The sequence below is a fragment of the Python bivittatus genome, unplaced genomic scaffold, assembly GCF_059951505.1.
Source record: "Python bivittatus isolate LINGU-HERP-01145 unplaced genomic scaffold, Pbiv_v1 ctg000440_np1212, whole genome shotgun sequence".
NCBI classification, from domain to species: Eukaryota; Metazoa; Chordata; class Lepidosauria; order Squamata; family Pythonidae; genus Python; species Python bivittatus.
Window position 1 is genome coordinate 6,204,001 of NW_028277063.1, and position 13,220 is coordinate 6,217,220.

A 13,220-nucleotide genomic window follows, 5' to 3' on the forward strand; every position below is an offset into this window, starting at 1 on the left:
CAGTGAGGAATTTAACAAAGAGATCATTCTGAGAAGGAGCTTCTGCAGCTTGACAACTCTGAATAGTTCATTTTTTCTTTTCCTTTCTTTTCTTTTTAATGGCTGCTGGCCATTAGCATCATTTCTGGGGATGTAGGAACATAGTCGTTGTCACCTCTCTCCTAGTCTGGCCTGGCCTTGAGTTCCCCTCCCTGCCTAGGGAACCCATGACCTCTCCATCTCCTTGAAGAAGAGAAGGCAATGAAGCGATGGAGAGTGCCCAGCAACCAGCTTCGCCTTGTATGGACACTGGCAGGCAGCTGGTGATGCCTCGGGAATGTGATGAGGCAGGCAAGGAGGGGGAGAGAGAGAGACACTTAATGCGCTGGTGGAAAAGCGAGCTGGGGTGCATGGGGACATCTAGGGTTACTGTGCCTGGTCAGATGAAAGGGGGACAGGCGAAGGGGAAAACCACACCGGGATGCTGCCTCTGGCCACCTTAGAAGCAGGGCAAAAAAATCACTTCCACCCTACCCGCACCTTACATTCTTCAGTCCAGACATACCCCTTACAATTGCCTACCTCCAAGAAAAAACTGGAACTTCTGAAGGTTTTCCCTGTATTCCAGAGCAATATTTCTTTGTTTAAGCTCCATATGCAATAGGTATGACCAGGTACCTGGTAAATAAGCAGAGTCTCATGAACTGCTTTAGTATGGCATAGGGTTGTGTTTGCTTTTAAATAGCTTTGCTGTGAGGGATCTTGGGGGAGGTTAGTGAGGTGAGAGACTGAGGAAGCCAACCTGAGTTGACTGTGGGCAAGTGACTTAATTTAAAAAAGAAAAACAGAGAACATCTTAAAGGGGAATGGGATCAAGGGAACACAGAAAATCGCAGAATTATTTCTGATTGAGCAGAGAGAAATTGAATTTTTCTCAACACAGCAATTTTGTCACTGCCAGGATTAAAGCTTGGAACCATATTTAAATTGCTATATGGCTAAACTGGGAGAGATTCACACAAAAGCAAGCATCCTCTGAAAATTTACACTCTTCTGGTTTCAAATGCTTCACTGCAATTGATTGCATGTTGCTTCTGCCACTTACGTTGTAACCCAAACATGTTTACTAAAGAAATAAGACTTTGTGTAGTATAACTGTATAACAATAAATAAACCAACATTACTTCCCATTTTTAATGAATTCAAGTAGCTCTAATCAACTAATGGAGAGAGATGCCAAAACTGGTATTAAAAATACCAGCAAAAACTGGCCAATGACTTGAACGTAATTATAACTAGGCCTAGCAATATAATTTTGAAATTTAACTGATGGAATTCCTTGCAGAATCAATAAAAATACTTCTTAGGAAAAGTGGGTCTTATTTATTTGTAATGCAGAGGGAAATTTTTCAAACTGCAAGGAGAAAAAAATGCTCTTAAAACTGCATAATACAATAATATATGCTTAATGCAAAACTATAATATTATGAGAGGTTAAAATTTCTTAAGGCACTTACCTGGGGGGCAATCTCACAGAACTTTGTGACATTTATTTACCAACTGACACATGTAGGATTGCGCTATTAAAATCCTTCTCCATGCCATCTGGTTCTTCACAGTTAATAGGCTTTTAAAAAATTCAGGAACCAGAATCCCTAAGCCCCATTTTTGCAAAAGGCAGGAATGAACTGTTTTGCCACCATAATTTGTTGTTTCTGTGAGCAAAGCTTAACCAAACCAAACCAAATCAAATCTCTATTACGGTCATAGACCAGCATAAGCAAAGCCTAACATTGGCTGAGACAGAGAATATTCTCAGAATGCTAAAAAGAGACTTTGCTTCTCAAGACTATACAGGCAAGTTTGTTTTATCACTGTTGCCTTGGGCAACATGATTAAAAAAAGTTCCCTAGAAGATAAATAGTAGTTTACCTGTTTCTGAATTGTAGTGGCATAGAAAAAAGAATTCTGGGAGATTTAACTTATATGGCGAACTTCATCCACTGAAATTCCTTCTTCAGAATTTGGTCACCTGACTCCAATGAGAAATTTTCCTCATTCAAACTATCTTCAGTTCCATGTAAATAATTTTCTCTGTCTTTAGACTTTAAATAACCATGCTGTTGCCATGCTATTGATGACCCTGGTTGACTGAGCTCTTCAGTGGTCCTCTGTCCATGAAGTGTTCAGATTTGACACTATCTTCTACTGCCCTCCAGTGTCGGGCTCATGCACATCTCGACTTTTTTTTGGTTCTGACCCAAGTCATTCTGCTGTCTGAAGCAAAGGATAAGACAGCTTGCACCCCTTAGAAACCATTTGGATTGGCACTTGAATTTCATCTGAGGATAGTAGACTTGCTAAGGCAGATGCAGCCTGGGATGAAAACCTTCTCCTTTGATAGAAAGGAACTGAATCCTTCACGGCCTTAGACCAGCTCTTTGCTTTGCCTACAGAAAGGGCTGCCCACAGCTCTGTTCACAGTGGAGGGATGCCTTGTGCAACTTTCTTAGCTTAGTCCCTAGCATGGTCAATCGTAGGGTGGGACAAGGGTGAGCAGGTGACATCACATGCTTCATGAGGTCATCATACAATTGTCACACTTTATAAGCTACATGCTGTTTGCACCATAATATGACTGATGGAAATTACATCATTTGCACAATGACATCATGGAGTGAGTGACATCATTGTAGCATCTACTGGACATCTGTGAACCCAGGTGATGGTTTTGGTTGTGGCTGGGTTCACATAACACAGACTAAAATTAGTTTGTTGTGCAAACCCAGCCAGTAGCGTTACTTTGTGACCCAGTGGTTGGACATACACAATACATTTAACATGGTTAGGGAATTAACCTATTTTCTGAGTTTACATAATACATTGATCTATAAATGAACTAAATGGGTTGGGTTTTGCACAGCATGCTAAGTCTGAAGAAACAACTTAAAGTTAAAAATTACCCAAGCTTAGTACACTGTGCATATGCCACCACTAGATTTTTGTCTGACCCGGTTGTGCTAATCCAGAAAATTGGATTAATTCAGCAAACTGTAGTTCACTTAGCCATGGCTTAGCATATAGGGCAAACATAACCTGTTTGTATATGTGTTTGTGTAATGTAATAGATACAAGATGAACTTTGGTCTTTCAGTTTAAGCCACACTCATCTTCCTCTTAAGAAGCTGCCATTCTAGAGAGTGTACAAAGAAGTGTTACTTGCTTCCAGAGGATTCAGTGATTGGATGGATTACAGTATTATTCTTACTATTAATATTCTGTTCTGGGCATTGCCTTCAACATGCCTACAGCACGTACTTCGGCAAAGCTGCAGCAGGTCTTTTCTAGGACTCATAATTCAGTTTCATGTCAGCATCAGGACAATTCTCATCCAGCGCAAATGCAGCTGAATCTTCTCAAGAAAGGCTAGACCACAAACAGTCTGTGCAACTTTAGCAACTATGATCCATCCTGACTCTGCTTCAAAAACTGCACTAAAATTTGCAATAGCTTTTAGTGTATTTCCCCCACAAAACCCACAATGGGAATGGATTTTATTGTAAAACATGCATTATTGGTATGCATTTTAAATCTCAGGTCTACATTTTATATATATTTGTTACCTTAGTAAGCCAAGAACTGTATTTCAAAATTTAGAGATGTGAGTATCAAACCCAAAAGATACCCTCATTCCTATCTGTTTATTAGTTTGGAAAATACAAAGCATGTTGGTCTGCTCATCTCTAGGGCAGAAATATCCCTAGATAAGAGGGGAGGCCAGAATAGTGATCCAGATCCATACAGTGAGAGAATGAGCAACCTTCTCTTTGAGGTCCTGATTTCATTGGTGCCTTTCATATTTATCATGGTGCCAGGCTTCACTCAGCCATGTAGTACTGGAACCACTTAGACAAGCTCACAAGGAATCACAGGAGTCATAATAAGTAATATTTATTGAATTAAATTAGTAATATAGGCCACCAGGCACCATCATATGACCAGTTTCACCCCATTTGGGACTCATCAGAAGTGGATATCCAGATGTTATGCTATGGGGTTCAAACCCTCTACAGGTAGTTCCCAGTTTAAGAATGAGTTCCATTCCCAAGGTCTGTTCTTGAGTCAAATTTGTATGTAGTATTGTGTAATGAACACAAACCATCATGTATTTAACTCGAATTGTCCTACAGTCATCTCTGTTCTTAACTATGGGTCATCGTAAACCAGGGGTTCTTAACCCGGGGACTAACTGTACTGGGAACTGAACTCACGGACCCTCACACTTTAGATGACTATATACAGTCCATTAGTTTAGGAGCTCTCTAGATTCTAGTACTCAGTGGTTGTAGAAAAGGATACATAGAAGCTATTCTTGTATGGTACTGTATATGTTTATACCACTATGATAGGTTGAAGTAAATTAGGAATCCATAACCAAAAGCATTTCAAGAATTGCCATGATTCAAGAAGAAACCCTATAAAAACAAATTTGACACCCTCTCGCATTTCTTTTTTCTCCCTGCCGTACATAACAGACTACTTGTCTCTTTCTATTGCAAGGGTTCGCCTGTATACGTCTGTCCTTTGTTTATGCAATGCTCAAATTTGCTGTTGTCTTGTTTTTCACTGGCTGTATGAGAACTAACTCTCACATGTGCTATTCTAGCCGTTTTTTTTCATAACAATAATATGATGGTATGCCCTAGCTTCCGAACTTGGTATCTACAGTGGTACCTCTAGTTACGAACACCCCTCCTTACGAATTTTTCAAGATACGACCAGCTCCGGCCCCAAAAATTTACCTCTACTTGCGAACTCCGCCTCTACTTACGAACCGGATCCGCGGCCATTTTCCCTACTGCCACGCGGTCGCGGCTTCCTGTGGGCGAGATCGCAGTAGCAAGGAGACGTTCGATGAGGCTTGTGGTGTGTTTTGTGGTGTTTGGAAGGTTTTTGAGGTTTAAAAATAAAATGCATATGTTTCAGAACTGTTTAGCCGTATTTACATTGAACCTTATGGGGGAAATTTACCTCGGGGTGCGACCAAATTCGGAGGGCGGATTAGCCGTATTTACATTGAACCTTATGGGGAAATTTGCCTCGTGGTGTGACCAAATTCGGAGGGCAGAACGGATTAACCGTATTTACATTGAACCTTATGGGAAACTTTATCTCGACCTGAGACCAACTTGAGTTGCAACCAGAGTCATGGAACGGATTAAGTTCGTAACTAGAGGTACCACTGTATTTATAAAAACTGCACACCATCATTTCTCCTTCAACAAAGATGCTCAAACTGGTCAATATCATTTTGGGTTTTTTTTTTAATCAAGCAATAATTACTGCTCTATGGCTAAAACTCAAGGTTTTTCTTCTTTTGTCTCCCCAGTTGGTGACAAAGTCCCAGCTGATATCCGCATCATTGCCATCAAATCCACCACTCTACGTGTGGACCAGTCTATCTTGACAGGTGAGGAGCTCATACATAATATTAGCAATAAGTAAATTCTGCTCATAAGCTAATGGGGAAAAAAAAGTAAAAAGAAAGGGAGAAAGAGAATAACAACCAAGGCTATGTTTTTAAATCTCAGCCAATCAGAGAAGAGCTAGAAAAGCACTTATATCTTAAGCCACTTTTTGAAGGCGAAGGATAGGACTACCTAGAGATCATGCATTCCATGGAAGAATCTGCGGTTGGGAAAAAATGCCTTGGAAAATCATTGGGGTATGTGTAGATTTGGGTATAATCTATGCAACATGCAATGCTTGCATTCACTCAGGCCATCAAGACCTTGTTTTGTATGAACCAGGTGCTCTGACCCTTTGTATCCCCACCCAGGTGAATCTGTCTCTGTGATCAAACATACCGAACCCATCCCAGATCCTCGTGCTGTGAATCAGGACAAGAAGAATATGCTGTTTTCAGTGAGTGTTACTGACAGGGCTGAAAATCTAAGCCTTCCCATCCATCTGTTTGGCCCAGATCCAAATAGCACATGATGGGGACGCTAATGGGACACTAAACATCATATTCCAATTATCTTTACTTGGTAATGATGGAGAGTGAGGTGGCACCACTTTATTAGCGTTTCCCTGTTTGCTCAAGCAGCAACGGGTGAAGCAGGAAGTGGAAATGGGCTGATATTACATTGCACTTTTATTTCACCTATAGTTGACTGGGGAGATCAGGGGCAAAAGTCCAAACTTGTAAATGCCATAATTCCATGCTTCCTATCAGTAACATATGACTGGCAGAAAGCATGACATGATATAGCGTTATTAGAATTTTCCTCAAGTAGCAGCAGGATGAAGCAAAAATGCTAATGTGATTGCAAGTCAGATATTACTAGGGAGACATGGCAAGTGCAAGGTAATCTAATGACTGATTACATGCCATCAAGTCAGTGTTGACTTTTAGTAACCACCCAGATAGATTTTATCCAGGATGATCTGTCCCCAAGATGGACCTTCAGGCCCTGCAGTGGTGCAATAATCTCTGCCGTAACTGAACCTACTCACTTTTCTCTTTCCTTTCTCCTTTCGAAGAGCTCAGTTCTGCAACTTCCAGGGAAATAGGCTTTTATCTGCTTATTTTTCCTCTTCATTAGGAATTTTGCAGCATGCTAAAACCTCATCCCAGTTCAGGAAGTTGTGAACATGGTTCTTGGGATGGGGTTTTCGTGGCTGACATAATCTCTAACAGAAGTTTCAGCGGTTTCCTAAACTGTAGTTCCAACAATTCTTTGCAGATAGACAATGAACATAGAAATGATACAGATTTGTAGCATAGACGTGTTCTTTACAGCCACAATGGCTGGAAACCTTGGATTTTTAAGATGTTAAACCCAAACAGCTTAGAAGTCAAACAGTGTGCTTATGTGAGACTGTACACAGTCCTGCTTACAGCCTTTAGCTAAAATAACTTAGTTTTCCTCGGCTGTTTTTTCTTGAGTGCGCCTTCCTCTGTTTACATTGATCCTTTTTGCTCCTATTCCCCTTCATCCTCAAACCACTCCAGGGTACCAACATTGGTGCAGGCAAGGCTGTTGGCATCGTTATTGCCACAGGCGTGGGCACTGAGATCGGTAAGATCCGCGATGAAATGGCAGCCACAGAGCAAGAGAAGACGCCATTACAGCAGAAACTGGATGAGTTTGGTGAGCAGCTGTCCAAAGTCATTTCCCTCATCTGCGTGGCTGTCTGGCTCATCAACATCGGACATTTCAACGACCCCGTACATGGCGGCTCCTGGATCCGTGGCGCCATCTACTACTTCAAGATTGCTGTTGCCCTCGCTGTGGCTGCCATCCCAGAAGGTCAGCTGAGGCCATTCCAGGTTCCCACATCCACCTGTCCGGGATTAATGAATGCCGGCAGATTTCTTTCTTCCTTTCTTTTTTAAATAGTTTTTGCTACCATTGTGTTTCTGTGCTTTCATTTTCTTCTGCACTGAAATATAGTGCCCTGAACTCTGAAAAGGGTCTGAAGGAATTGGAGTCTGACCTTTGGTTTAGATATTAACTCATACTGTCATAAAGCCTTATGTTATTGGTGACTGGATTTACACTTTGTCCCAAACTGTTGCTTGTTGCAATAATGGTTCGTTGAACAAACTGCAGTAGTCTAGTTCATACATAATGCTAAGCTATAAACATTGGTTTACAAACTCAGGTGGTTTTTAGATTAGATTTTTTTTTATCCCGCCTTTATTATTTTTATAAACAACTCAAGGCAGCGAACATGCCTAATACTCCTTCCTCCTCCTATTTTCCCCACAACAACAACCCTGTGAGATGAGTTGGGCTGAAAGAGAGTGACTGGCCCAAAGTCACCCAGCCGGTTTTCATGCCTAAGGCAGGATTAGAACTCACCATCTCCAGGTTTTTAGCCTGGTGCCTTCACCACAAGACCAAACTGGCTCTAGTTAATACATCACATTAAGCCAAAACTGGAAAGTGTTCGAAACATCAGGTCTAACGTGACACTGACACTTCTCTTTGTATTGCCATATCTCGTGCCCCACCCAATTTTATTTAAATGTTGTTATATTCTTTTATTTAAAAATAACAAATGGGGAGCTAGCATGTTGCAAACCAAAGTGACATCCTCTAGCATCCTTTTTCTCGCCAGGAATGCTCTGGGAATTGCATAGGGCAAGGGGCATTTTTGAGAAAATAAAAAAGTGAGTGAGGGCAGCCCAGTGCTAGGTCTGGAAGGATGCCCAGGAGAAAGGCAAAATCAGCTGAGATAGCAGAGGGCATCCTTGGGGTGAGAGGAGCTATGGAGAAGCATCTCACAGATTTGCTTTCTGGTACTTGGGTTAGTTTTAACAACCCAGACCCACCTTGGCAGTCATTTTGGGAGAGTGACTCGGGGTGTGTGTGTGTGTCTGAAAATGCAAATGTACCTATTTGTCTCTCAAGCTGGGTGTCCTGGTTCGCTCAGTGATCTGACTGAGTCCCTGTTTTTAGCACCAAGAACAGAGCTAAGATCTTTTCCAGCCCTTCTACTACAGTGTTGTCACTCAGAGATTTTAGAGACTATTCAGATCCAAAGCATTCCTGTACGATTGGGCTATGGCTCACCATTACACTTATCATGCTTTGCCACAAATTGGAACCTAATAATGCAAGTTTCTCTGTGATATCTGAAAAAGAAGTGCAATGATGGGTAGTAACAGCCAAAGGAAACTTCAGAGCTATTTATTTGGATGTCACATGGATTCCCCAAGCTTATCTTCTTCTTTTCCTTCCTGTTCTTCCTCCTCAGGCCTTCCCGCTGTCATCACTACCTGTCTAGCTCTGGGGACTCGTCGTATGGCCAAGAAAAACGCCATCGTCAGAAGCCTGCCCTCAGTGGAGACCTTGGGCTGCACCTCCGTCATCTGTTCCGACAAAACTGGCACTCTTACTACCAATCAAATGTCTGTTTGCAAGGTGAGCTGAAGCTTGATGCCAGCCCTTTTCTCATCTAGGGTCTCTTTTGGGCATCTCAGCACTGCCTATCTTTCCCTAGCAAAACCCTATCTTTCTTTCTTTCTTCCTCCCTTTTTCTCTAGATGTTTGTTGTGGACAAAATAGAAGGAGATTTCTGTGCTTTGAATGAATTCAATATCACTGGTTCCACCTATGCCCCGGAAGGAGAAGTGTGAGTAACTCTAAATAAAGCCAAAGTTTTAAACCTGATAGCCTAATCCTGTAGAGGGAGAAAAAAATAGACTCTGATTTTTTAAATGTTTGAACCGATGCTTTAGTTTTTATATTATGCTGAGTAATGGTTTGTTTCAACCATGGGTTACTTAAATTGCAGTGATTGGATTCACAACACAATAATCAATAAATTTTGGTTCATAAATTACAGTGGCTAAGTTAACGCAAAATACTAAATCAAAACCGAACAAATTATATTTGGGCTTAATATGATATTTATTCTTTCAGAAAAAAAAATCAGATACTTTGATTTCTCTTCCTTTTGCGTTGTTTCTCCCATAATTCACAGAAACAATCTGGAGATTTCTGATGTAGGCTTGGATAAGAAACCATGTTAAAAGTCTGTGTTCCATTCTCATCTGTTGCATGTTTTTTTTTTCCTTACATCTAAGTTAAAGTGCTACCTACCAATCCTTAAACTGGCATAAAATTTGCTTCCCCCTCTAGCAATCCTTATCCTGCCTCAGGCAAGATGTTGGCAAATGGTGTTGTCCTTATTTATAGTATACAAGGTGTAAAAGTACAGGAATGGTGGATTCCCCCTAGCTTTTTTCCTATCCTTCCCATCAGATGAAGTGAGAAAACATTTATCAACCACTATTCTTAGGGACTGAGAGAAGAGGCCAGTTTTGATAAATATTAATTAATATTTATCTATTTTAATTAATGTTTATTCTGTTTTTGCTGTAAACCACGCAGAGTCACTCTGTAGTGAGATGGGTGGTGACAAATTTGAAATATAAATTAAACAAACAAACAAACAAATAAATGTCTAGACCATGGGGTTAAGCCATCTGTCAAAACTCACTATGATTTGGTCCAAATATTTTACTTACGTGTATTCAAAGGGATCCAGGAATTAATGCTATTCAGAATTACTATGGAATAGTGCTATTGGGGTATATAATACCATTCAGGAATAGCCTTAAACTCATGTCAGATGATAGACAAGCTTTCTTTGAATGGGTTCATTCAAAACAGTCCTGCCAAACCACGCTGATCATTGTGTTCATTTTGGATATGGGTTTAGAGTTATTTCAAAAGAGTGCTAAACTCACATTCAAAAGCAGCCCAAACAACAGCAGGGGAAGAACTGTATCATTCGCCATGCAAGCACCCTCCACTGTCAATGCTAGTCAGCTGCTCTTCAGGCTGTTCCAGGTCTGTGAGACAGCTGGCAGGTAAAGAGAAGAGATCAGTTCAAAACAACTGGCCTTTTCCACTTCCCAAAGCAGAATGATCCTGGAAAACAGTGTCTAGGGGCCAGAGAGGAGGGTAAATGCTCTCACCAGCCTGAAGTGACTTATACATTCTAGGTCGACACTCTTAAATGTCACCTAGAAATCATGGGTGGTAAAGACATCAGAGTGCACCCACAGCAAAACTGGAGGAGCTTGTTGCATGCCTAAAGCAGAAGACACTGCTATTTTAACACTGAAACAATTAAGAATAACTTTATGGTATCCTGAATAGGTTGGAGATGAGATCAAGGCAATGTCATAATGATATGGTAGAAAAATGGGATTCTGGGCATGTATGTGCCATGATTAGGTGCAAGTGGAAAAACCTAGTTTCCCTACATCCATTTTCTTTCATTAAACTCCAAGCATTACCATCACTCTGGGCTATAGCTTTTGAGGGGGAAGTGTGGGTATTCCCCAGCATGTTCTAAATATATACAGAGCTCTGAAATCTTTGTAGCAGAGGCAAAAAAGCCTATTATTTACCATTAACCTTGGTGGTATTATAAAGAGGAAAGATTTCCGATGCAATTAACAGTATGTGAAGTGGAGCAAAAGTTGGAGTTCCCTCTCCCTATCTCCATTCCACTAGTTCTAAATTATAGGCTGTGGACAGTTGCCTCCCAACCCATAGGAGCCTGATGGGAAGGAGGATAGGTAAGGTGGGTTATGTACAGTCTCCTCACTTCTTCTCAATGCACTGTTCTTGCAAGGAAAAGCAATAAAACGTACCTTGTATTACTACTCTGTTTTTCTCCAGCCCTTATCTTCTTATAACATCGTGAAGGTAGCAAGACATTCTATACCAGTAGTTCTTAAACTGTTTGACCCAATTACCCTTTTCCCCAGTCTCAGATAATGTCATTACCACCACCATCCCCCCCCCACAAAACCCCCAGACTTCATTGTTTTACACAAACATCTTGGCAATGGCAGTTGAAACTGGATCCTTGACTCAGAACAAACAGTTATAAATTGTTCCTTTTCCCCGGGGATATGCCCTACTTAGCCCCTTGGGGGAAAGCATCACTGTCCTATACAATACTACTCTTTAATCTTGCACAACAATATAGGAAAATGCAGCAGTTCCTGTCCTATAGTTGCTCACCCCCCAAGTGATTAAAAACCAAAAGTCAATACGGTAGTGATTTGCTGTGACATAGAAACATTTAGACCACCTTACTGCCATTTGTGTTCTACAATACTGTTATTTCTCTGCCCCGTGTGACTATTATTTCTTGCTCTTTTGCACGTGCAGATTTAGGAATGATAAACAAGTCAAAGCTGGACAATATGATGGTCTTGTTGAGCTGGCCACGATTTGTGCTCTTTGCAATGACTCTTCGCTGGATTTCAATGAGGTGAACGCTTCTCTCTGGCTTCATCATTTACTTCTTACCAATTGTTCATGAAGGGATATGTATGACCACCTTCACCAAAACCCCAAAGTCAAAAAACCAACTAACTCATCATTAAAATAATAAAACCAGGGGCAAAAAAGTTGAGAATTAAAAAATCTCTTTGGACTCTAAAAGCTCTTAAAAGGCAATATACTGTAAATCAGTGTTTCTCAATCTTGGCAACTTTAAGATGTGTGGATTTCAACTCCCAGAATTCCCCAGCCAGCATGTAACTTTCTAAAATCAAGCTTTTAATCACCCTTTTGCAGTTTATTCCAGAAAAAAAAAATCAAGTTCTTAAACTTGTATTTAAAACTTCTGTTACTAAGGATTGAAGGAAACTCACCCAGTGCTGTAAAACTTGTCAGTCCAAAAGTTCCTAATAGCTGAAAAGCAGTTAACAAGCAATTTCCAAAAGTGATTAGAAAAGGAACTATGTGAACCCAGTGTCCTTTGTGAAGGCGTCGACTACGGTTTGAGCAAGATAGCTATTCCCTCATCTCCCAGAGCTCTAAACCCACTGGAGACCACTGTCTTACAGCAGTCTGGAGCACTTGTGGGAGTTCCCAAGTCCTCTCCTTGTCCAGACAGGAATTCATTCCACCATGGTCATTGGCTCCACTTTTTATGGCGCTGTCTTCAGACTGCCATTTCTTCCCCAGAAGTCCCCTGAGATGTTTTTTTTCAACTTCTCAGCCTAGCTTGCTGCCTGGGATGTCCAGGTGGTCTCCCATCCATCCAAGTACAAATCAGGCCTGTCTCTGTTTAGCTTTCCAGATCATATGGCAGTTGGCAGATGTGAACACATCTTAAAGTTGCCAAGGTTGAGTGAGGAAAAATATCAGTAATTTTCTCCTCCCCACCCCAGAAAGCAACCCCCCTAAAATTTGAAAAAGCCAAAATGGTGCTGTTTTACTGCCTGCAAATGAGTTATTGACATCATTTGCCAGGGTAGAGAGGTGTTATTTTGGTTTACCTTGACTCTAGCTCTACTGGGGCCAAACTTCCTTTTTTTAAAAAAAAAGTTAGAATTTGTCTCCAGCAACGATACAAAAATTGGATAATGCCATTATGTTTCTGAGTTTTTCAGGGAAGTTTTTTGGATTTGAGATGTTTTGAAGGATAAACTTTGTACATAATCTGTCCCCCCAGCATCATTTGTTAGGGGGGATGCAAAATCAGCAAAATGTTGGACAGAGTGTCACAGTGCAAGCCCCACCCATTCTGAATGTGTATTGCATGTACAAAAGGGGTAGGGCTTGCATTGTGATGCTCTGTCTCCTGTCTTGCCAATATTGACCACACCCTGCAAGCACCCCCAAAGGAAAATAGGCCTGGTTTATTTTGTAGTGGCCAACTCCCCTACATTTAAGGGGAAAGGCAAACCAAGC

At 41.1% G+C, this 13,220-nt stretch overlaps 1 protein-coding gene across 1 annotated transcript in view; it reads left to right on the forward strand.

The window, feature by feature from the left end:
• Positions 1-13,220, forward strand: part of ATP2A1 (ATPase sarcoplasmic/endoplasmic reticulum Ca2+ transporting 1) — a 32,335-nt gene that overhangs the window by 3,367 nt on the left and 15,748 nt on the right. Inside the window, exons 2-7 of the mRNA XM_025172075.2 lie at positions 5,369-5,449; positions 5,819-5,904; positions 6,998-7,295; positions 8,749-8,915; positions 9,038-9,126; positions 11,688-11,790. Coding sequence (XP_025027843.2) covers positions 5,369-5,449; positions 5,819-5,904; positions 6,998-7,295; positions 8,749-8,915; positions 9,038-9,126; positions 11,688-11,790 — 824 coding nt within the window. The remainder of the gene's footprint in view (positions 1-5,368; positions 5,450-5,818; positions 5,905-6,997; positions 7,296-8,748; positions 8,916-9,037; positions 9,127-11,687; positions 11,791-13,220) is intronic.